The following is a 26,381-nucleotide window of genomic DNA, read 5'->3' on the forward strand; positions in this document are numbered from 1 at the left end:
AATGTCAGCCCTTCCCCAAGCTGTTTTCTAATTAGCTCAGTTTAGGAAATTTCTAAATATCTTTTTCCTCTGGAGAATCACATTGCATAAAAGCACATTAGAGGCTTTTGGAGTATTTAAGGAAATTCTTTCATCAAGCATTCCCCACGCTTACTTGACCACAAAATCCTATTCTCCTATTATACTTACTCACATCCTGATTAATTCCTATTACAGAGCAAACTTTTGAAAATACTGCACTGGAGGCACAGGTCTACTAGAGTGTTAAGTATTTTATAATTCTGATTAAAATTCAACACTTAATACCTAACAGGCACTAAGACGGATTTCTATAGACTATGAAAATGAATCTCAGTGTAAGAATGTTCACCTCTAGTGGCCATATTACTTGATTGATAACTAGAAGACCTATCTAGAATCTTTCCTATAGAGCATCTCATCAGTGAACTATATACACAAGCCTAACTCCATGTAGAAGACAAGTACCAAACACAATGCAACTGTAAGATAACTGATGAGGGAGCTCTAAAGGGCCAAAATAAAAGCCAGTCATCACAGAAATAGATACATCCTAAGGCCAAGTGGCTGACAGTCAATTCCCAAAGCGGAGGCCCTTGGAAACATCACTTCAAGGCAATGTTCCTGCAGAAAAAAAGATCGCATATGATCGAACTTATCCATAAGCTTCTGAAGTGAGCTGTTGAGAGGCTGAACCCCATTCTGGTTTTGGGGTATTCGGTGTGGGACACAGCAAGGAGACAAGAGGGTGGGCTCCCAGGGCTTGGCTGTTGGGTCCAACAGCTTCTTTGTTTTTTGGTTTTGTTTTGTTTTTTCGAGACAGGGTTTCTCTGTGTAGCTTTGCGCCTTTCCTGGAACTCACTCTGTAGACCAGGCTGGTCTCTGCCTCCCAAGTGCTGGGATCAAAGGCGTGCGCACTGCCCCCTCTCCCGCCCCCCCCCCCCCAGCTTCTTGCCTGCCCTCTCTGCTGTCATCTAACCTTGCTGGTCCACTGCCTATCTTTCCCATGCCCAGGACCCTTGTCCTAAGGCTGTAGAGCCCCAAGATACTTCCCCTTCCTTTAGTAAATGGCTCAGGATGTCGACAAGAGTGAGGTGCATTTGCACATGAGCTCAGGACATAATCACACCCAGCAGGCACATCCTCTGGCCTAGAACTTACTTCAGATACTGGAAAATAAGGTATTAGCTTTCTAAGTGAGCGACTCTGCTCAAATTTGGTTTCACTAAAATGGTAAGATTACCTAGAGGGGCTGGGCATGGTGGTGAATGCCTTTAATTCTAGCACTTGAGAGGCAGAATCAGGTAAATCTGTGAGTTCAAGGCCAGTCTGATGTACACAGTGAGTTCCAGCCCAGCAAATCTACATAGGGAGTTCCTATCTGTATGGGGGTGGGGGTGGGATGGGAGGGGGGAGGATTACCTATAGGGCTGCATGTTAAGGGACTGCATATTAAGTTAACTTAAAAACAAAAAGAGGTTGGAAGTGGTGGTGCACACCTTTAATCTCAGTGCCAGGGAGACAGAGGCAGGCAGATCTCTGGGTTCGAGGCCAGCTTGGTCTAAAGAACAAGTTCCAGGACAGCCAGGGTTACACAGAGAAACAAACCCTGTCTCAAAACAAAACAAAAACAGAAAAGAAGCAAGAAAAAAACAAAATAACCAAACAAAAAACCCTAAGTTACCAGTTGATGGAGGGTGAAGGGTGAAGGGTGAGAGGGCACAAGGAAGCGACACGTCAGAAACGGCCGAAATTCATTGCATAATGACAGGGCTGAGGTAAACTATACTTTGACCCAGCTTTATCACACCTGGTTTTCAACACTCTATATGAAGTGCACTTCTACTCTTTTAACTCTCAACACATTAACTATGAAAGGCAGATAACGTTTCAGGTTAGCGTATCAAATACAAACCACAGTAAGCAAAATAGACTTGATGGGTGGTAAAGAGCAAAGAGCCAGTGCAGCACCTAACTGGTCCAGTTAGGAAGTAAAGCCTTCAGTCTCCACAGGCTTTCCGTGAAAACGTTATAAAACACTGCCTTAAAAACAAAAACAGCTGTGGGACTGCAATCCGATTTCAATGCTTAAGTCTTACATAATGTAAGGAGGGCAAATCGGAGTTTTGTGGAAAATGAAGAAAATACACAGGCTCTGGGTTTCCAAACACCTAACACAGAGAAGCAAACACCACAGGTGAAGTCTGATGCTGCTTCTAAGAACTGGAGTTTGCTCTAAAAGTTTATGTCCAAATGAATCTCAAACTCCATTACTTTCCAAAAGCTCTATGGCTATATGACTATATGACTGATAATTTATGGGACTAATACAAACCAGTTAAGTCATTTGTCATTTAGCTTTAAGGTTCCCTTTCATTTTCAACATCAGAATTAAGATCATTAAAAAGTTTATAAGGGCCAGCAAGATGGCTCAGAGGGTAAAGGCACTTGCTGCCAAGCCTGATGACCTGAGTTCAATCCCTGGGACCCACATGGTAGATGAAAAAACGAACTGCAAGCTGTCTTGACCTCATCCAGATACAGTAGCCCAAGGCGTTTTTGTTGTCTGTACTCATCTTCCCCATCTACCTTCACCAATCTAAAGGCCATAGGCCAAATTATAGGTGTGGGTGCAAACACTAATAACACAATGAGAAGCACACATGACTACCACTAGATTTATTCAATAGTCTAATTTCAGGAATGACCTCTACTTGAAAAATTGAATCATCAGTAATGAAACTATTCATAAATCTGCTACTGCCATGGTGTGCATCACCAGGCAGAGTACCTGGCATGGGGGATCAACACTCAAAAATCTGCTAGCAACTCAATCACTGACCAACCTCCGGTAGGTTACACCACCACTGTTCTTCAGGTTCTTACCTATGAGTATAGGCATTTTCATTTGTTTTTCTGAAATTAAGAATTTGGGATGATCAAGGCACTCTAATCTTTGGCATGAAGACCATCATAAGGAACTGAAGAGATGGCCCAGTAATGGTTAAGAGTACTTATTGTTCTTGCAGAGAACCCAGGTTCTGGTCCTACCGGGCAGTTTACAACCACCGGTTTACTCCAGTTCCAGGGCATGTGATGCCCTCTTTTGGCCTACATGGGCACCTGCATGCATGTGGTACACATAAACTCACACAGGCATACACATATACACACACAAAATACATACGTCTTAAAAAAATACATAAACACTATCAGAAGTGGACTATCAGTGGGAGCTGGAGTACGTAGCTTGATTAGTAGAGTGCTTGCCTAGCATGCATGAAGAAGTGCTGAGTTCAATCCCCACCATTCCATAAGTCTGGGCACAGTGGTACACATTTTTAATGCCACAAGTTGCAAGCTCAAATGTCTGGGGCTATATGAGACTATCTCAATTAAATAAATAAAGGAAAAATTAAAGAGCATCATAAATAAGGTGCTCCCACTTATGACAAAAGTCACATTCAGAAGTTAACTATCTTTCACTCTCCATATTAAGAGTCATTTGACTCTTATCAGAAACTTCCCTTCTAATCATCTATCAAAGACACTATGCCTGGAGTCACTAAATTGCCCACAATGCACACACAGTGATAGTAACTAAATGACAACTATTGCTCTCTTTAGATGTGCGAATTCTATTCTAGACTTCAGATGGAGGTTAAGGTCATGTGGTTCCTGCTCTCTGACTTCCGATGTCCTGAATTGACAAGTGTCTGGTATACAGGTGTGCAGCACATTGACTCATTAGACATTCAGGAGGAAAAGACAGCCAATGGAGTCCATTCAGTGTACTACCTCAGAAAGCAAGGGAGGGATGGCAGGGCCACTGAGATCTACTGTTAAGAGCATCACTCTGTCTCCACACAAGATGGGAGATAAGTTTTTCCAGGGCGGTTAGCTGTAATAAAGGAAGTACCTATATCACTTAGGTATCTTATCAGTGTACCATTTCATACCTTCCACGACACGCTTATAACATGTATGCTCTCATGACTGAAAAGCACCCATCCAAATAGCTCACAGGCCTAAAACCCACTCATTCTGAAAGTTTTCATTAATGTTTTAGAAACTGGTCATTTTTGTAGTACTCACTACATAACATTCCCTCTACAAACTAGCTAAAACAAGGTCCTTCTTTCCCTTTAGGTTTAGACCACTGAAACGAATACTGATTCCTAATTAAACCTCAGACTTAGGGGATATAGTAGTCCCATTTTCTCAAAGAACAGAGGGAGGCAACCTGAGAACTTCTGCTAACTTCTAACGGGACTTCCCAGGGAATTACTGGTAAGTTAATCTAGATAGATAAGGTTCCATAGTAAACTTCCCAAACATTTAAGAAGATGCATGAGCTCCAAATTCTAAGGGGAGAGTAGAAGAAAGAGCTGTCTGTTTAAATGATAAGTACTTTAGTGAGTGAAGTAATAATATCTTCTTTAAAACCTTTCTGTGCACAGAAAGACCATGGATTGAATTTGGAACAAGCTCCTAAGTGGAAGTACTACATCTTCGAAAGTTCATGACAGAAGGTGGTTAGATGGGACTCAACGTTTCCCATCAGCTATTGTATTTCTTACCAACCTGACTTACAACTTCATTTTAGAGATCAGGAACACTTAACATGTTAACCTAACGAGCTTATCTTGTACCTCTCCTTAGTTTTAAAGTAGGTCAAGATTTTGAAAAGTATCCAAACATGCAGTGAACAAAACAAAGTACTTATGTCTTAGAAAGCCTATGTTCCACCTTTCCAAGATGTTCTGTTTAGAAATCTGGGTGTGCAGTAATACAGTATCTGATAGCCCTGTCCAGTGCTATGGATGCCCAAATGTGCTGATGTACATCATCTAATGTGGTTCATCTAACAGTACTATGAAAGCAGATCATAAGGTTCCAAGAGTAACTTTCTTGACCAAGGATGATAACTAAGGAAGTGGGAGAACTATCTCCCTTTCCCATCCCTAGCCTGCTGCTATTTCTAAAGTGCTGGGCTGCCCTGGCCACTCCCCAAGGGATACTCATTCTTTACACCTCTGCACAAGCCACAAGACACCAATCCCATACCTTTAAGATTGGAACGTTGTACCAAAACATTTCCCTCTAAATCCCAGGCATGCGCACTGAGTCTCTGATTGTATGTCTCAGAAGCCTTTACAGGTTGTGACCACTTTGGGCTTGTGTGACACTTGCATACACAATGTAATTTGGCCAGAAAAGGCAAAGAAACAGTTTTCTCCTCCGCAAAAGCCCAGGAACCTTGTAACAAGCATCAGAATCTCTAAATCTATTCAATCCATCCACAGTGAGGTGATGGCCAAAAAGCAGAAGAAAACTCAAAGTGTGAGGAAATGGGATGGGACCTCCACCCAGATGACAGAAATGCAGTTAACTACTGAACTCATGTGCGTTGTGGGGTTCTCTTGATGTTTAATTTTTTTTCTTTAAGAGTACTTGAGGCCAGGTGTGGTGGTGCATGCCTTTATTCCCAACACTCAAGAGGCAGAGGCATTGAGTTCCAGGCCAGCCAGTGAGAGATAGAGAGACTCTGTCTCAAAACAACAACAATGAAGAGTACTTGAAGGGGTTGAGAAAACTTGAAGAGGTATATTGTTTTTAACAGTACATCAAGTATCTGTGAATCTTAAAGCTTAAGGGAAAAAAACTAAATTTTTTGACTCCAGCATCTTGGTTTTCCTGTCAGTACTATAGGCCAGAGAGATGTGCTTGCATACACAACAGCTAAAGGAAGTTATCAAATAACACCCATAGAAAATACAGGTCAAAGCAAAGTTGAGCCTTATAACAGACCTGACTCTGGTCTTTAGTAGCAAACATTCCATATTATTTAAAGTCAGTTGAGTTTATATCAGCAGTTTTCAACTGCGGATACAAATTAGTAATAGAATCATAAAAAATAAAACAAAACAAAAGAACAACCCTGGTGTCCCGGGCCTGCTCCAGATATGTGAAGAAAAAACGAAACAAAACAAAAAACAGTAGGAACTACCTGGCCGGTTCTAGAACTCAACCAGAATTAAAAACCTTTGCCAGAGCTGAGTGTGGTTGCAAATGCCTATAATCCTCGCTGAGGACTAAGGCTGTGAGACTGACCTAGGGAGACCCTGTCTCCAGGGGCAAGTAAGGAAGAAAAGAAGAGGAGCAGGAGAAGGAGAAGCAGCAGCAGGAGAAAGAATAAACAAACAAACAAATAAATAAATGCTCTGCTCTAGTGTTTTCTGGCCTGATGCTTTATTACCCATTTCCAAATATGATGCCACCAAAATGTACTTTCATATTTTCCTATCAAAAAATTATTCCGAAAGCTAGAGATGGCTCAGTGGTTAAGAGCTCTGGCTGCTCTCTCTCAGAGGACTTGAGTTCACTTTCCCAGCAACCACATGGCAGCTCACAGTCATCTAAAATGGGATCTAATGCCCTCTTCTGGCATACAGGTAAATATACAAAAAATACATAAATAAATAAATCTTGGCCAGCACTCAGGAGGCAGAGGCAGGCAGATCTCTGAGTTCGAGGCCAGCCTGGTCTACAGAGGAAGTTCCAGGATAACTAGGGCTACACAGAGAAATCCTGCCTTGAAAAACAAAACAAACCAAACAAACAAACAAACAAACCAAAAAAAAAAAAAACTTACTCAGAGGACTAGACCTAGTCACAATAGCCAAAAACACTAGACTTTTACAATTTGAATGAGTTATTATTTAGTTATAAGTAATTATTCTTAACCACAGTTATATTACACCAAAGACTAGCCATACAAAAACAGGAAAAAAAATCTGTTTAATGCTCATTTCAGTGTCTTAAGTATTAGACAACATGTAAAATTTTATCTTTATCTGCATAGTAGCTGGTCTTGCTAAATACTTGCTCTTTGGAATTTTCCCATAGCCATAAGAAGAAAAGGCAAATAAAGAAACCAGAAGTGCAAGGCACCCTATTACACAGGTGTCTGAAGTCACTTGGACAGGGAGTTTCCGTGGCTCAGAGACAGAGGGTTTCTCAGAAGCATTACTGCAACCTTATTGCTCACTTCTTACTCAACACAGCACTACTAAAGAGGATGTTGCCACCTTCCCACCTTAACTGCCTAGTGCTGTTCCTGTGACAGCTGGAGTCACCAGAGATAAGTTTGGCCTCTGGAACAACTGAAATGCCAACTTTCTGTATTTTTAAACTTCCTCTAAATGCTTCCATATTATCTGATTCTAAAAAATTTGTAAGAGATGCATATTAGTTAAAGGTAGAGAATGAGTAACTAAACCTGGTCCAAGTTATGCTTAAGCAGATCTGACTAGAAACAAGCTATACACACTTTCAGCATTTTAATGAAAACCTGCTCACATTTGAAGGGACTTATGTAGAACTTTTAAGAAAAAAATGCAAGACGATCTAAAATGCATTCCGTGTACTAATTAGCCTCTGTGCCCAGCTGAGACATATCTCAGATTCCTGTTCCATGAGCGTTCTGATCAACAGCTGCTTGAGTAAGGACAAGGAGATATCAAGGGTAGAAAAGAATTTTGATTTTCTTTCCATTTCTAGAGCAGAGAGCCATAAGCAAATACTCAGGGAAGTGAAGAGACTTACATGATTTATTGTAGACTGGACAGCCTTAACGTAATGGCTTAGTTCTCGATCCATTTTAGCAAACTCAACCATGGCCCTGTCCATACTGTATTCACTACTCACTTCAGCTGAAAGAGAAAAACAAGTTGTGATTATTATTGTCCACCTCAAATGCCACATCTGGAAAAAGTCCAGATAACATAATCATCCAAAGGGCTAATTTGTAAAAGTACTGCATTTTTCTTCAAAATCCCCTCAACAATCAACTTTGCCTAGTTGTATGTCTCTCCCTTTCCAGAACTTTCCAGGGACTGGCAGTGATTTGGGGGAGGGGTTCTCTGCCTTTTTCATGTAACATCTTGCCGTTCTTCCCTAGTCTCTGTCCTCCTGTGGAACAAGACCAATTTCTATGCCTTCCCTAGCCTGCTCATCTGACATACACACATCAGCTATGCTGCTATTACAAAGGAGGACTAAGAATTAAGAAAACACAGTGGACCGCAGAAACACTCTGTTCTGGGCTCTGGCCTCTCTGCTGCCCTTCTGCAGCACACCCAGAGAAAGCACCACTCCAGCTGCGCCTTCGGTTCTCGGATCTCAGACAGTCACTGTCTTCATCCCTTCTCGGTTCCCTCCCCTCAGGCCACACTGTTCTTCCCCAGTGGTTATCAGCTCCTCCAGACAGTCTCTGGGCTCCAGCCTCAGCTGAGGCTACCTGAAGGTTAGTCACATTTCCTTGCTTGGGCTTTAATGGCTACTACTACAACCTGGCTGGGAGCAGACTGGAGAAGGAAAAGAGACCCACCACCCAGAAGACCTGGATTGCCACTGGATCCCACAACATATATTTCCACCATCAAATTACCCCCCCACCCCGGGGCTAGAGAGATGGCTCCGACATGCAGAGCCCATACAGCTCTACGTTCAGTTTCCAGCTCTCACAACTGCCTGTAACTCCAGCTTCATCTGGTACCATCTGGCTTCCCTGGGTACTTGCACTCACATGCACATAAGCTCTCCTTTCCCTCAACACCCTACCCCACATATACATAATTAAAAATAAAATACATCTTTTAAAAATTGTCCCACTTAGCCAGGTATGGTAGCACATGTAGGTAACCCCAGCACTCAGGAAGCTGAGGAAAGAGGTAGGATTCAAGGTCAGCCTAGTGTCCATGTACCTCATCTCAACCCCACCCACAGCATGCACTCATGCACATCATACATATGTTCACAAAGCCCTTCCTAAGAGTCCCCATCAAACTTCATCTGTACATCCTTCAGAGGTGAGCTCAAATCCCATCTGTTCTGAATTATACCAACCTAGAAGAAACTATTTGCTTAATTTAACACCTACACTTCATATTTTGGCACCATAAATAATTGTGTCTTTCTTATCCCTATTTTTCTCATTTTTCCAAGGACAAGAATGGTGTGTTAGTGTTCCTGAGACCTAACAAAAAGTTGCAGAATTAATCTTTCTTCTATACTTCCTAAATCTGGCAATGCCATACCTGATATTCTATTGGATTAAAATAAGGAAAACATGTTATATACTCATTGTCTACTCTATTTTCAGTGTGATTTCCTTTCCATCAGAAAAAAAGGAATACACCAATACTGGGTGGGGGTGGAAGGCAGACTCACACAAATATGTCAAAATTCTTAGAAAGATAATCCAAGAGAGGAGAAATTAATTGTACCCCTATCTGCAGGACTGCCACCAGGGAGGCTGGACAGATGACCAAGTATGGAAAAAGACAGCATTCTTACAACGACAGAACAGCTGTAACAGTTAACGAACGCCTCCTTAGGAACCGGCACACTGTACTTGGGTCACACCTCACAGCAGCGCGGACACAGGTGGCTGGCTGCTTTGTTGTTGTTGTTGTTGTTTTGATTTTTCAATACAAGGGATTAAACTCAGGGCCTCACACTTATGAGGCAAGAATTCTATCACTGAGCTACATCCCTGGCCCTTTTAAATTGCCCAGACTGGTCCTGAATTCACTCTGTAGCCCAACTGGGCCTTGAACTAGGGATCTTCCTGCCGTGGCCTCCAGCATATTACAGGCCCATACCACCAGACCCATCAAAGAGATGGGTAGTTTTTTTTTTTGTTTGTTTTTGTTTTTGTTTGTTTGTTTGTTTGTTTTTTTTAAAGATTTATTTATTTATTATGTATACAGAAGAGGGCACCAGATCTCATTACAGATGGTTGTGAGCCACCATGTGGTTGCTGGGAATTGAACTCAGGACCTCTGGAAGAGCAGTCAGTGCTCTTAACCTCTGAGCCATCTCTCCAGCCCGAGATGGGTAGTTTTTACTTGCCTTTTATGCAGAAGAAAGCTGAAATAACTTGCTCAAAGTTATTGGTACTAAGCAGGAGAAATGAACTTCCAAATCAGGCTCTCTAATGGCAAAATATAGATGCTACTCTCTTGAACAAAACAGAAATTTAATATGAGAAAGACTCCAGCTCCTTTACAAGAATTTAAGACAACCTGTGAGCTTCCAGCCAGTCCCTTAGCACAGTACTAAGTAGGTCACTGGGAAATTGACTCAGAGGCTTGGTGGTCCTGATCCTGGAAGGCTCTTTCTAAATTCCTCAAATAGAAGAAATGGATAAGACGAAGGATGGTTCCCCTGGGGTTAGAACTCCACTAAGTTTTAACATGGGGAAAGTATCTTCCCATCCTCACAGGTAGTTTGAAGTGCTGCGACAACACACAAGTCACCCACTGAATGGAGACCCCCAGCCAAGGGCAGCCATTCAGAAGTCCAGGATGCACTAGTCCAAGAGCACCTGCAACAAGCACAAAGAGAGAAGCTGCTAAAATCACCTGCCAGGCAACAAAAAGAATCCAGAGAAATGTCAGGGGAACCAGACTCCTACAAAGAACCTGGTGCAGAGGCGCTTCTAAGCAGCACTAACAGTTAGAAATAATTTTTATTACCCATATAACTAATTGCTCTCCTCTGACCAAACATGGCCTGGGAAGGCTGGGAATATTGAAATTTCTTCAATATGTCATCCTATGAACATTTATGCATTAGATTCAGCCCTTGCTTTCAGTAATTGAATGAACCTACATGAAATACATGAACATTGACTTCCAAGCCAATGCACACATTGAGAAGCCTTGTGGTGAGAACTCAAGGCCTCTGGGAGACCTGTCACCTGGCACATTAATTAAGAAATTGTTCCAAGAAGTTAGGACAATAACTAGCTGAAATATGTCCCCCCACCTCCACCACAGCAAGCCAAGTCCAGAGGGCACAGATAATCCCTGCTTTGCATTATAAAATCGTAGCTTTCTATAAGTATGCCAGCATCAGGCTGTTCTATAAACCTACCCAACAATGCTGATCTGTGCTATTTCTAACACTATGCAGAACGACTATAGTCTATACTATCTAATACTAAGCGTGACTCGGTAAAGAAAGAGTCACAAAACAACCATCCCTTGAAGACAGTTTCTGTTTTGTTTGTTTATTTTCCTACTCAGGGGCAAACTCCAGGAAAACAAAGAATAATATCACTGGAAGAGGGCTCCATTTGAGATTGAAATACTCTGATGCTTACATAATTGGAGAAGTCTCTAAGTGGATGAAGCTGGCCTGCTTATGGTTTTTCTGAAGTCAGACAAACCTATAATTATGCAATCTCAGCAGCCACGCTATTCATTAGACACGTCATCTGTTACTCAATGTTAAAATGCACCAACAGCAATAACTATTACTATTCTCTGCTTTGAAGCGCTGAAAAAGCATTGAAGCAGAAATGGGTGACTTAGTGCTAGAATGAATCTCAACTTCAAACAAAATTCATGAGACTTTAATGAGAGGAAGATGATGGCTAAGGCAGGAACAAATATGGAAGTATGAAGGTCAAACAGTAGCCATCGATGCCAGTTGTCCTGAATGTGGAAGGCCAGGGCAGAAGAAGGGACAGCTGACAGGAGAGAGGAGACAACTAAGCTGCTTTTATGGAGCTGGACTCTTAAGGAGGAATGACTCCAGGTTGTGGTTAAAAGTGTAGGTGGTAAGCATGGCAATATGGTGCCCTTATGACAGCGTGGGAACATGAGATTTTCTTTCCCATTCAGTTCCAACACTGTCTAGGTTTGATTCACACCTATTTGCTCAGTATAATTTTCTAGGCCACAGGTTGAAAAGCAGCAGCAGATGGGGGAAGCAGTTCTTTATGGTGGTGTGCCTGAGTCCGCCTGGTTATGATCAATAGACCAACCCAAGTGCCATTCCAGACCAGCAACCAGGTTAGTGAGGGGAAATGGTAAGTGACCCAGTTCTGGACCAACTATTCTAAATAGGGCCTTCCCTAACCACAGGCGTGCTGTGGCTGCAGCCCAAGGTGTGCACTGGAGAAGAATACACTTCCCTGAGGCCTAGCTCTGAGGATTTGGGAAGTCAAGCTGAAAGTCATTCATGATCTCTAAGTCTTCACTAGTACTAGAAACAAACATCAAAGTCTGGGCTTACCCTCCTTGTCTCTCCAAGCAACCATCCACAGGGACCACTGCAACTCACTACACCTCACATGTCTTTTTGATATGCCCTAGTGAAATCTCCCTATGACCTCAGCTATAAGGTCTTTTCCCAGACATCTGTCAATTGTCCAGAATAGGTCCAAATATTCCATCCCTTATCAATCCATAAACCTCTTTACCTTTACAAGTAGGACATGTGTGCACACACACTAGGGAGGCACACCCTCAAAACAAATGTCACCTACTTAGTCTTTCCACCCGCATATCTGATTCAGTTGAGCAGCTTTGTCCATGGCTAAGCTATTTTCTCAAATTTTGTCCTAAACATAAAAATGAAAACCGTGAGATCAAGTTAATTTTTTTATTCTACGAAGCTGCACATAAGCATGTCTGAACAGAAACACACCAATTACATGTAGTTGTTTAAGTTCGACACCATGTATTTTATTAGTGAATTACTGAGCTAAGACAAAGCAGACATTTAGTGTTGCTAAGGATTGCTGCCTATGAGTCAACATGACTCATACACTCAGAAGAATCTGATAAACATTAAATGTCATAAAGTACATATACCATTTTGGCAAGAAAGAAGGAAGGCAGCAAGGGGTTGTCTGACTTTATTTTAAATTTCTTAGAATAAATGGCACATGAAGCCAGAAGATTTTATTTTCTGAAAATTGGGAATAAGTACTTCCAGATCCTTCAAATGAGAACTCGATTCTTCAATATTTTATTCAAAAAGCATCTACTCTTTTTTTTTCTTGAGAAATGCAAACAAATGACAATATAAACCATGCCCTGAACTTCTCCCTGTCAAAATCAAAACCAAAACACGATTTCTCTGTAAAATCGGCTCTAATTATCTATCTCCAGTGACATATATCTGTGTGTGTCTCCTGGCAGACAGATATTAAGCAATCAACATTCATCAGGAGTTGAATTTAATGACTTACTCACTGCTTGAGCAATCTTTAATAGAAACTTGGTTACTTCTCACTACACTGCACTTCAAAGTTGTAATTATTCCTCTACACAGATAGTAGTGTGGTAAAATTCAAACTGAATCCCCATGTCACAACCGCCTCCCACCGCAGGTAAGAGTGGAGTATCAGGTGCATGGCATTAGCGAGTCAGCAGCTGGTTTCTTCCCAAGCTCTAGGAGAAACCCTGGAGAATTCCTCACCCTTCCTGCTGCCTGCCTGCCTGCCCGCCCACCTACATACAGCTCTCCTCATGCCATCAACACAAAAGCGGGAAGCTGTCTACCACATGGCTGAGAAGGCAGCTCTGGAATCCAGGTTCAAGCCAACCTCAAATACTTCATTACAGGCTCTGTAGTCTTTGGAAAGACTGTTTCTACATCTCTATAATGGGTACCAGAACAGTACTGGGGGCTAGAGAGATGGCTGAGTGGTTAAGAGCACTTGTTATTCTTGCAGAGAACCAGGGTTCAATTCCCAGAACCCATATGGCAGCTCACAAGAACCTCTAACTCCAGATCCAGGAGAGTTGATGCCTTCTCCACCCTCCATCAGCACCAGGTACGCATATGGTGCATATTCATATATGCAGGCAAATACTCATACACATAAAATTTAAAAAAAATTAAACAATAAAAAGATATAGAACAGCACCAAATTCATCAAGTTGTTATCAGGACTAAATAAAACATGCAGGTACAGTGTTCAGTGCAGAGCCTGGCTCAGAGTTAGCACTAACTTAACACATCTGTTACTAAAACCACTGCAGGGGAGATAGTTAATCTACAAACATACTTTATCCAAATCCTAAAAGCATCTTGCCCTCAGAACTAAAAAGTATCAAGTTTGTACTAACTTGCAAAGCACCAAGATAAACTCACAGACTTCAATGTTCAGTGAGAAGTGTTGCAGACATTCCTTTCCAAGTTCACAAATGCTTACTGGGCACTTACCACACATCAGGCAGGGAAAATGCCTTAAAGGAAGAGAAATAGCAGCTACCACTGCCACAGGAGGCAGAATGGTTTAACAAAAGGCCATGGCTTTCACCAGACTGGGGTAGAGGCTAAACAAATGGTTTCACTGCTCCCCATGGAGACTGACTGAGAATTACAATAGTCAAACAAAAACACCAATGATGCACAAAGAAAGGCAGGAGTGGAAAAACTGACCAGCCTTCAATGGGCACTCTGTCCTAGGATCCATGAACACACTGCCTCCTGATCCCACATCAACTGTGTATTATTAAGCACACAATGGAGATAAGGAAACTAACTCCCAGAGAGGTGAAATCATCTGGCCAGGTCATGGAGTTAATAAATAGTGGAGTTATGACTTGAAGTTAGCACCGGAGGCACAGCCAGTGTCTGAACTACCACAGAAAGAGACAAAGCAGACTTCAGACAGAAGCTTACCATGGAGTAATGAACATGTTGTTCCTTATCTAAAGGCTTACTGAATCATCCTTCCTCTGAAAGGAGAGGGGAAAGAGAGACCAGTTCCCTGTAGTCCTCCTCCGATTCCATCTCCCTTCATTAGATAGGCATTATACAGACAAAAGAAACATTTGCTGGCACTCCATAAGCTACCATGGCAAAGGCGTCCCCAAATCACAGAAATGAATGCGGCCAGCTACTAAAGCACCACGGGCTCCTCTCATTTACAACACACCCACACACTCTCTTTTGGTCCCCTCAAGTTTTCAGGGTCAGTCTTTCCCTTGACTCTAACACTTCCCCTACATTCCAGCCAGCCATTTCTTCCTACTAGACTGGAGAGAAATAGTGAGCTCAAGGCAGGAAGCAATATTCACAGCAGAATTTCCCAACTAACATCATTTCTGTCTAAGCCACATTTTATCTACAGTGGGAGACTTGGAGACCCAAGAAAGGCTTAGGGAATAGAGTTTGGCTTTGACTCTGGACAACACCAAAGCTCCTGCATGACTTTCAGGCAGTAAAGACAAAGAGGAATCTCCTCTGAGTAAGTCTACAATGATGACTGAGAAACTTAAAGAGGATACTGAAAAATCATCCACACCATATCTGAAACACAGACCCATGAAAAGTGAAGGCTATTTTCCTTTATTATTCATACTTTCTAATATTCTTAACATAAATCTATCTCACTTAAGCTAGTAAATACAGAATTATGCAGTTTCCCCACATATTTAAAAGCAATGTTTTAAGATTAATAAAGCATATGGCTGCAAACTGACATGATACACTCATGTGGTATCTCCAGCCCACAAGCTCTCTGTCCTGCCAACACTACTATAAGGTTCCCAACAATGTAGTCTTCTCATAGAGCTATTCTATGTATGACACCTTCTGAAAATGACTACAGACATCAAAATAGTGCTAGACAGAATGGAAACAAGGGCTCAAAACACAACACATTAGGAGAAATGACTTTCAGTCTCGCAGTGAAATCCATGTTCTTTAGTTGCTAGTCTTCATGTACAGGAACAAGAAGAATGAGAACATAGCCTCTTTTAACTTCAGGACATCTGCTCTAAAGTAACAACATAAAAGCAACAAAAACAAGTTCCACATGAAAAGCAAGGACAGTGATGCTGTGCAAGGGACAGAAATGGAGGGGAGTCAATGCCCTCCGTCACCCACCAGTCATCACCACCAAGCAGGGTCTCTTTGCCTAGCATCTGCTGTCCTGAAGAGCAAGCAGTGGGGCAGTGGTGTATCCACTTACAAACAGTGGTGACTACTGGGGATGTCTTTCTGTATGCTGTGAATGTGTTGCTCTGACTGATTGATAAATAAAACGCTGATTGGCCAGTAGCCAGGTAGGAAGTAGAGTATAGGAGGGAGAAGCAGAGAGAATTCTGGGAGGAGGAAGGCTGAGTCTGGAGACACTGCCAGCTACTGTCATGAGAAGCAAGATGTAAAAGTACCAGTAAACCACAAGCCACGTGGCAACTTATAGATTAATAAAAATGGGTTAATTTAAGATATAAGAACTAGATAGAAAGGGCTAAGGGGGTGGGGAAGGGTGGAGGGGGGATCTGTGGATGGTATGTGGAGTGAGTAGAAATTTTCTTAAAAGAAAAAAAATTCGAAAAGAACAACAACAACAACAAAAGAACTAGATAGCAGGAAGCCTGCCATGGCCATACAGTTTATAAGTAATATAAGTCTCTGTGTTTTTACTTGGGTCTGAGTAGCTGTGGGCCTGGGCAGGACTGGAGAAAACTCCAGCTACAGGCAACAAGTGTTTACCCCGTTCAGAATGTCCTCAGAAACATGGATAGCGACTTGGACTCTGTCTGACTTGGTGTGTTGAGAAAGTCTGCTCCACAGCTGACCTGCTCTAATTGGTGGAGGCCTCACAGAAAATGCTGGTTCAGCACCAGGCAGAGGTAACGATGAACCTGAACTGCTCTACACATTAACTTACTGACACCTCACAGCCCTTGTATAAAGTGATTTTACTCTTGCTGTATGTAGGTCATGAAACTACTTCAGGCAGAATAATTTGATTCTACCTCAATATCAGAAGCAAGACTTGAACCTCATACCTCAGCTCTAGAGCTCAGGCAAGCTTCCTCCCAGGCCTAACCAAGTCCCCATTTTCTTAGCAGTCTTGGTCCTTTCAAGATCAGAAGGGGACAGTTAATCTTTGCTTCCTGCAATCTTTCACCAACTCGTTGCTGCCACAACAAATAACAATCACCAATTAGCTGGCTTGCCTTCTTTTGTCATGGACTCCAGGATGGAAGACAAGAATTGTAAGCACAGGTCAAGCAATGGCTGCAGTACCATTACCACACTTACATCACTACATCAATGGTACTTCAGCTTGCAGTTCAAACAATCAAACACAAACAACAACGACAGCAACACATCGAGGGAGACTGTTATTAAGCCAAACCTCTTCCTTTATTAGAGCTACTGATTTTTTTTTCCTAACCTAAAGTTCAAACTCTAAGTTGATCAAAATTCATGTTTCTGAAATCTGGAACTCTTATTTCATTCAGGAAGTGGAGGTCTTTATGAATTTCATCTATCACCTAATTATCAGCAGGCCTCCCCAATGTTCTGTGGTACATTAATTTGACAATATTGTCTTTTCTTAGTTTTTCTTCAATTAGTTAAATAAACAGCTCCTATCTGTAGAGGACTTACGTGGTAAGCACTAATTAATTCACATGGATGCTTCTCAGTGGATCCTTATAATGGGTTTGTAAAGAAGATACTATTGCCACTTCATGGACAAAAACATGGCTCAGAGGGCCCAAGTACAATGAACTGACGTCACACAAGCTAATGAACCATGGAGAAGACTCAGATCAGGGTCTGTGATATAGCAGAATCCATTTCCCAACTATATTTTATCACCTCTGGGGCATAAGCCAAGTCCAGGGAAGAGTCCTCATAAGACATGTGAAGACTGGAAAGCATCCTTACTGTAGGATGTCAATCACTCTAGAGGAAAAAAAAATGGGAAGGGAAGACTTAGAGTGATGAGGAACAAAACTATCAAATTCATGAAATGAGATAGCTACTCAGGGAAAAGAGCTAACAGTCTTTAACCTGCAAATAAAAAGACTAGAAGCCAGTTTGGACTACATACATAGTGAAACCTTGTCTCAAAACAACAAAGCAAATCCAAACAAACCATATCTCTGTACTTACTTTAAATTATCTTAAAGTTTTTAATTAGAAAAAGATTACTGGGGGCTGGAAAAAAATGGCTCAGTGGTTAAGAGCACTAACTGCTCTTCTGGAGGACCCAGGTTCAATTCCCAGCACCTATATGGAAGCTTACAGCTATCTGCAACTCCAGTTCCAGGGGACGCAACTCCAATGCACATTTAAAACAAAAAGAAAGGAAGAAAAAAGATTGCTAGGTCCAGCCTGTCAAAATAGTTAATGATGAAACAAATTAAACAATTTAAGCCATGAAAAAGAACCTAACTATACGTATGAATTTTAGGATCTCTGCTAAATTTGTTAAATGAAAAGATCTATCTCACAGGGTCTATCTACAATCTCTGTTACTGATCTAACTCTTGGCTGCTGTTTAAGTGGGAAGTATTTGGGTCTGAGATCATTTCTTTAAGGGAAGAGAAAGGAAATCATAAAAAGAAAAAAAAATTATGTCATGTTCATATGCTGTATTAGTCAGGGTTCTCTAGACTAACAGAACTTAGAGACTAAATCTCTCTCTATATATATATATGTATAGTAAGGGGGTTTATTAAACTGACTTAGAGGCTGTGGTCTAGCTAACCCAACAATAGCTGGCTAGGAACAGAAAAGTTCAAGAATCCAGTAGTTGCTAAATCCATGAGGCTGGACGTCTCAGCAGGTCTTCAGCACACACTGGAATCCCAAAGAAGTAGACTCTAATGCCAGTCAAGGAATGGACGTGCTAGGAGAGCAAGGGCAAGCAGGCAATAACAAATCCTCCTTCTTCCATTTCCTTATATAGGTTTCCAGCAGAAAGCATGGCCCCGATACGATCTGGGTTAAAGGTGTGTCTTCCTACCTCGAAGTAGATCTTCCCACTTCAAATTAAGCAGAAATCCCTCACAGGTGTGCCCTCTATTTTGGGGGTTTAGTTACTTCCAAATGTAGTTAAGTTGACAACCACGAATAGCCATCACATATCCGTTGGAACATAATTTCTGTGATTATTTTTGGAAGCCAAATAAATTTGATTTCATACAAATAATAGCAAATCAATCAGTTAAAACAATTCCAGAAAGCCAGCCTATGGCAACTTACTATAAACATCATAATGCCTGTCCTGTCCTCATATTTGCACTTCCATATCATTCTAGTTCCTGAAAAGGTACATCTTGGGCATCAAAGGTATGTCTCAGGCATCATGGGTACATCTCGGGCATCATAGGTATGTCTTGGGCATCAAAAAGTATGTCTTGGGAATCATAAGATATGTCGGGCATCAAAGGGAAACTGTTTGTTTTCTTACACTTGTACTTATATTAATTATCTTACAATGTTTTATTTTCCATGTAATTGCCCTACATCAGCAATGATGTCCAAGACTGTTTGCCTTCCCTTCTTTAAAAAGCTTGTATCAAAGAAATAATGAACTACAGACACTTAAACCTACCAGAAACTTAACAGGGAACTTGCTGGTAAGTAAAGCAAACTGTAATAAAATGACCACCCACTACTGTATCTGCTTTGGGAAAACAAGTACATTCAAGTATAAAATGAGAAAAAAAGAACTATTTAGTATTCACTTAGCAAGTGGTTCTGAAATCCAAGGTTACCAATTATAACACTGCAGCAGTATTTATAAGATGGGAGGATCCAGTAGATCACAACCCACATGCAAGCACCCAGCTACAGCAACCAAATAGAACCAGAGAAAATTCAAGACCTAAACCCTGATGTCACAGTGGCTGCTCCTTCTAGGCATCCTCCACATTTCACTAGTGGAGAAGATCCTTCAAGTCTGCCTACCACAACCACTGAGCACCTCCTCTCCGACCCAAGCTACCTTGTTTCTATCTAGACTGTTTCTCCCTCAGGACTGTTGTACTTCCTTGGTCATTTACTTTGCCAATATCTTTTCTTCCTAATCCTTTTTCCAAGTAACCAATTCTCTTTCTTTGATGTTACATTCTTGTTATCAAAAGTCTGCTAGACTGGCTGTTCTTCCAGAGGTCCTGAGTTCAATTCCCAGCACCCACATGGTGGCTCACAACCATCTGTAATGAGAGCTGGCTTCCTCTTCTGGCCTGCAGGGATACGTGCAGACAGAACACTGTATACATAATAAGCAAATGAATCTTTAAAAAAAAAAAAAGTTTAAAAAAAAAAGTCTGCTAGAATACTTCTACTTCTGATCAGGATGGGTGCTGGTCTGAAGCAACCAAATTAAAAAAAGGTACAAGAAAAAGTTGTAAAGGTTCATAAGACACTAACCATGTGCAAAGAGAAAGGAAGGAGAGTGGCTAGAAGCCTATGATGTAGGCTAATAGTCCTTAGCCTCTGGGGGAAGCGTCCAGGTGGCAGGCACACAAGACAAACCAAAATCTCAGCTGACTTTCGAATCAAGTGTTCAGTTGATTATAAAATTCATAGGCTATGTAGAGAACCCAGAATGAACAAAACAATGTTGAAAGAGTAAACAGTGGGGGTCCAATACTACCTGATTTGAAGATACATTATAAGGCTTCATTATCAGGATAACGTGATGTTTTGCAGAAACACCAAGAGATGAACAGAAGAGAGTCCAGAAGCAGATATGCACATACATGGACAACTGACCTAACAAAGGGACAAGGATAATTCACCAGAGGGAAACTTGTCTGCAAGTGGTGCTGGGACCACAGGAAAAGAGAAGCAGAAAGAGGGGGAAAAAGAGAAAAGACAGAAAAGAAAGAGGAAGAAAAGGGGAAGCAAAGAGTGAAGGGAAAAGAGCAGGAACAGATGATGAAAAGGAAAAAGCAAAACAGATGCATACCTGCTGTGGGATGTTCTGTATGTCAAATGTGTTGCTCTGATTGGTTAATAAATAAAACATTGATTGACCAGTAGCCAGGCAGGAGGAAGTATAGGTGGGACAAGGAGGAGAAGAATTCTGGGAAGTGGAAGACTGAGTCAGAGAGACACTGCCAGCCGCCGCCGCCATGACAAGTAGCATGTGAAGATGCCGGTAAGCCACAAACCATGTGGCAAGGTATAGATTCATAGAAATGGGTTAATTTAAGATATAAGAACAGTTAACAAGAAGCCTGAGCCATTAGGCCACACAGTTTAAATAATATAAGTGTCTGTGTGTTTATTTTATAAGTGGTCTGTCGGACTGCTGGGGCTTGGTGGGACCCGGAGAGAAAACTCTCTAGCTACATATACTTCATACCTTTTATACATACAAAGTGCAAAACAAAATTTTGAGGGGGAAAAAACTTATAGAAGAAAACCTTCAGAAACTGGAATTCAGCCAAAGACTTAGATATGTTACCCAAAGTACAATCCATAAGAGAGCAAATTGATAAACTACAGTGTGGTGATATATTCTGTATCCTAATAAAATCTGCCTGAAAATCAGAGTACACAACAAGCCACTAGAGTAAACATAGAGGCCAGGCAGTGGTGGCACACACCTTTAATCCTAACACTCGGGAGGCAGAAGAGCTGTCTCCATCTTTGTGAGTTCAAAGCCATCCTGGACCACATGAGATTGATTCAGTCTAGGAGAAAAATAGAGCCAGGCAGTGGTAGCACACACCTTTAATACCAATACTTGGGAGCCATACGCCTTTAATCCCAGCACTTGAGATCTCATGCCTTTGCTTGGGAAGTACACAGGCCTTTAATCCCAGCACTAAGAAGGAAGTGATAATGGTGGGCAGAGAAAGGTATATAAGGTGTGAGGAGACAGGAACTAAAGTCTTTCAGCTGAGGAAAGCTTTTCAGGCTGAGGAGTCCTAGAGGTAAGAGGTGGCTTGTTCCTTTGTCTCTCTGATCTTTCAGCATTCACCCCAATATCAGGCTCCGGGTTTTCTTTTCTTTTCTTTTTTTTTTTTTTTTTTTTTTTATAAAAAGACCATTCAGCAATTCGAGTTACACTGCAAATCATCAAAATAAAACACTTCTGCTTTTTAAAGTAGTCCACTGAGAATACAGACTGGAAGGAAATATAAATTACGTATCTGATGAAGAATCTACACTTAGAATATACAAAGTCTTTAAGTGCAATAAAGAAAAAAGATAGTCTAATAACAAATAAGGACAAAATACAATAGCAACTTCACCAGAGATGAATGTCAAAGAAAACACATGAAAGGATCCCCAATTTTATTAAAAAATTAGCGTGATACAAGCTAAAAATGGAAAAACAGAACAGCCAGCTACCACTGAATAGACACTGGGGAGGCTACCCCATGAGATCTGCCTGGACCTGGCTTTGCAGAGGAAGCCGGAAAGCTCCACTCTGCTCCAATCAGCAGTTTTTAATTCCTAGGCAATTATCTTATGAAAAAGCACATTTGGTGTAAGTTATGCTATCACAATGACTCACACAGACTTTAGAATACAATGTCTTAGGGTCACCATTATGTTTTTGTTGAACTTTGTCTCAATATGTAGTATAAGCTGTCCCCACACTCAGTATCCTCCAGCCGTGGCCTCCTGTGTGGTGGAATTACAGCTATACATGCCTGGCACTCACCCATTACAAATTTTTATGTAAAATGTAGAAACATTTCCTTTTAATAAATCGTTAATAAAACAAATATCACCCCTCAAAAAAAAAAAAAAAAAAAGAAAGACAAACAAAATTCAGCAGTTAGTCTCCTGTCAGTCTGCTGGTGTGTGACGGCTTTCTATTACATGTTTTATGTAGTTCAGTGGTTCTGAGTACAGACAGCCCAGGAGCATCCACTCTGACCATGAACTCACTAGAAACACCAACCACAGAGGCCTAAACCAAAAGACTGACCTGGCAATCCTGGAGTACAGTCCAATAGCAAACAGTGACAAAAAGCAACTTTTAATTTTACAAGTCCCGCAGGTGATCTACCCTAGTGCATGGGAAGATGTGGGGCCACTGATCTACCTGAATGTATGGGAAGATGTGGGGCCATTGCTCTGTGTCATTTAAAGTTAGAGTCACAGACTGTCTTTTGTCTTAGATTCTTTTCTTAATTCACAGGATTTTAAGACAGAAAAAAATAAAAGGATCAAATCATTGTTTTCAACAAATCTAGAACTCAACCAGCTGTTTCTCTATTTTTATGTTCCTAAATTATTTTAGGCCTTTATCAAACTAGAAAACTAAAACTGGGTGTGAAATTCCATAAATAATGCTTTCTACAAAAGTGTTTGTTTTAAAATAAGCTTTGCTCCTAAATATCCTAGCCGCTATTCACTCCCGTCTATTTTTGAAACTGCATCCAGCATGCCTTCTAAAGTCTCTAGATTTGCTTCTAGTTTTAGCTACAAATTATCACTTTCTAGTGAACATCTGTGAGGCTTTTAATTAGGCTCACACAAATAGATACATTTAAAAAATCTGGTTAATTTCTGAAGCTTTTCATAAAGATAGGATAAAAACAATGGTCTGCGGTGGTGGCACACGCCTTTATTCCCAGCAGGGCCAGGACTGTTACACAGAGAAACCTTGTCTTGAAAAACCAAAAAGAAAAAGAAAAAAGGAAAAAAAAAGAAAGAAAGAAAATGGGGAAACATAGGAGGCTAAATCAGGACTTCTGGGTTTATCAGTGATTTGCTCTGAGACTTTGGGTTAAAAAGTTAATCTTTCTTGGGCTCAGTACCCTCATTTTAGAAGGGGGAGTTGAAATAAGTGAGCTAAAAAAGTCTATTAAGGGCTTAAGGACTGATAAATCTGTGACCTTACTCTAAAGTTCTATGAATGATTGTACTTATACATTAATGTGCTATTGCTAAATTGTTTTCCTTAAGTATTTATTTATACTTAAAGCTTTTAGAATTATTTTAAGACACATGCATCTTTTGGGAGTTCAAGAACCTCTTCACAGTACTTCCTAGAGTGTGTAGAACACTGAAGAAAATAAATATGCATATTCTTGGTTGATGTAGCACCAAAGTGGCATTGGAAATTTTAAGCTTCTTATTCGTTCTTGGATTAATTTTTCTGTGAAACTACGGGGATATGGTTATGAGTCCCTCCCTAAAATCTTTTCACTGTTGCTAACAACCTATACATTGGATGAAGACTGCCTGAGTTTGAATTCTCAGTCCATCACCACAGACATTTCTGAAATCTCAAATTGTGACCTAAACTTTATCTATTTTCTTTTCAGAAATTTCCTATAAGTTAGATAATTAAAGGAAAGCCTTTAGCAAAGAACCCAGCATCGAATAAAGAGTAAGCATTAGATAGCTTACTAATATTACCTACATGCAGTACTGGTCTTTTAACCAGAATGTTACCAGAAGTGATTTGCAATTCAATTTAGTAAACTAATTTTAGCAGGCTACACACCCAAAGTCAGTGGCCAGGGTTCTTTGGTTTGTTTGTTTGGTTGGCTGGTTGGTGGTTGTTGTTTTTCAAGACAGGTTTTCTCTGTGTAGCCCTGGCTGTCTTAGAACTCGCTCTGTAGACCAGGCTGGCCTCAAACTCAGAGATCTGCCTGACTCTGCCTCACGAGTACTGGGATTAAAGAGGGTAAGGTTCTTTTTTTTATTCCAAACTTAAATTTTTTTTTAATTATTTTTTATGTGTATGGATGTTTTTGCTGGAATGCATGCCTGGTGCCTTGCAGAAGCCAGAAGAGGATGTTGGAGCCCATAAAACTGGAATTACAGATGCTCATGAGCTGCCATATGGGTGCTGGGAACCAAACCTGGGTCCTCTAGAACAACCAGTGCTCTGAACTGCTGAGCCATCGCTCCAGGGCTAAAGTTCTTAAAGTTCAGGATGGACCAGAATTACTTGGGATGCTGGTTTCAAATGCATATTTCTAAGTACTAATTAAAACAAGTATCCCAAGTGTTTTTCGTACAGGCTGATAACACCACAGCTGGAGGCACTTTTCTACAGCAATTTCAAAGAGAATCTCTCCCTTCAAGTACTAAAAAAAAAACTCCAAGTTTTTGTTTGTTCTTTTCATTTCAGAGCTCACTGTAGCTACAGCACTGCTTGTGTTGGCCAAGGACCATGCATATCTTATACAGTCCTTACATCTGGATTCCATCTGCCAGCTTGCCAGCTTGCCAGTACGAGGTTCCAGATCGCATCCCAATGCAATGACATCCTCTACCTTGTATTTGAGAACCCTGAGCACTTCGGATCTCTTGATTAACTGAAGGTTCTTAACATAAGAGCTAATCTTGATCTCTAAAACAGGGAGTTCTTTACACTGATTTTACAGTGATCGCTGGCCTGGACAGCTGACCTCAGTGACAGTGCTAGTGTCAGCTCTATACCCACTGCCCCTGCTATGGGCAGACAGCATGTCTTTGGCAGATGTATGTCAGAGAGACTGCAATCTGTCCATGCATAGATTTCACCCCATGAAGAACTTTCGTTCATGTATGATTGGGGTTCTTTAAAGGAGCAGAACTTGGACAATGAAGATACATATGGGATTTATTACAATGGCTTTCAGACTATGGTCCACCTAGTCCAACAACAGCTATCTAGCAAAGAAGGTCCAAAACCCCAGTAACTCTTTAGTCCACAAGGCTGGATGTCTCAGCTGGTCTTCAGTATACATGGGAATCCCAAAGAAGTAGGCTCCAATGTCAGTGAAGGAATGGACTTGCTCAGGAGAGCCAAAGCAAGTGTCCCTTACATAGGCCCAGCAGAAAGTGTGGCCCAGATTAAAGGTGGATCTTCCCATTTCAAAAGATCTGGATTAAAGGGGAATCTTCCCACCTCAAAGATCCAAATGAGAAGTGTGTCTTCTTACTTCAAATGACTTAATTAAGGGAAAATCCCTCACAGGTGTGCCCAGCCATTTGGGTTTTACTTCATTCCAGATGAAGTCAGGTTGACAGCCGAGAACAGCCATCACAGCGCATACACAGCATGAAGAACAACAAAATGACAACAATCATGGAGGAGAGGGTCCCTGGAGAGACAAGACCATGGCAAAAACTTTTAACCACTTTACAAATGTATAAGGCCAAGGGTAGAGCTCAGCACTTGCCTAATGTGGAGAGGCCCTGGGTTTGATCACCAGCACTACAAAACCAAAAAGAAAAAAAACAAACAAAAATCATCAAAACATGACAAACTCCTGAAAGGAGTAGGGAGAAAGGAACTGACCTCCTAACAATGGTAAGCTCAACGCACTATTCTGGGGAGAAGCAAACCCAGGGCGCAGGGCTTAGTTTCTAAATCCCAATTTCCAATAAGAAGAACCAAGAATCCTTGGGGATGTGGCTGATAATATGCCCAGGTTAGAGAGAAGACAATTCTTTTCCCGCTGTTACTAACATAGTAAAAGAACATAGATTCTTATTTCATACGATATAAACTGAATTAGTTGACCCTCTCTTGACTACTCCAAGTTCCCCCCACCTCCTCTCCCATACAGATCCACTCCCTTTCTGTCTCTCATTGGGAAGAAAAAAAAAAAACAGGCTTCTAAGAGATAATAAAACAAAATAAAATATAATAATATTAAAACAAAAACCATCATATAGAAGTTGGACAAGACAAGTCAACAGAAAAATAAAAGAGCCTCAAGAGAAGATACAAGAATGAGAGACCTACTCATTCAGGAGTCCCATGAAAGTACTAAACTGAAAAGCTATAGCATGTAAGGCAGAGGACCTGGTGCAGACCCATGCAG

General features: G+C 41.1%; 1 protein-coding gene across 5 annotated transcripts in view; it reads right to left on the reverse strand.

The window, feature by feature from the left end:
• Positions 1-26,381, reverse strand: part of Nsmce2 (NSE2 SUMO ligase component of SMC5/6 complex) — a 231,285-nt gene that overhangs the window by 175,606 nt on the left and 29,298 nt on the right. For all 5 annotated transcript variants that reach the window (XR_013046304.1, XM_076555719.1, XM_006990652.4 and 2 more), the window contains exon 3: positions 7,627-7,733. Coding sequence is in view for 4 of the 5 variants with exons in the window: in XM_076555719.1 (XP_076411834.1) it covers positions 7,627-7,733 (107 nt within the window). In the remaining variant the exon portion in view is untranslated. The remainder of the gene's footprint in view (positions 1-7,626; positions 7,734-26,381) is intronic.

The sequence above is a fragment of the Peromyscus maniculatus genome, chromosome 20 (assembly GCF_049852395.1).
Source record: "Peromyscus maniculatus bairdii isolate BWxNUB_F1_BW_parent chromosome 20, HU_Pman_BW_mat_3.1, whole genome shotgun sequence".
Taxonomy (NCBI): Eukaryota; Metazoa; Chordata; class Mammalia; order Rodentia; family Cricetidae; genus Peromyscus; species Peromyscus maniculatus.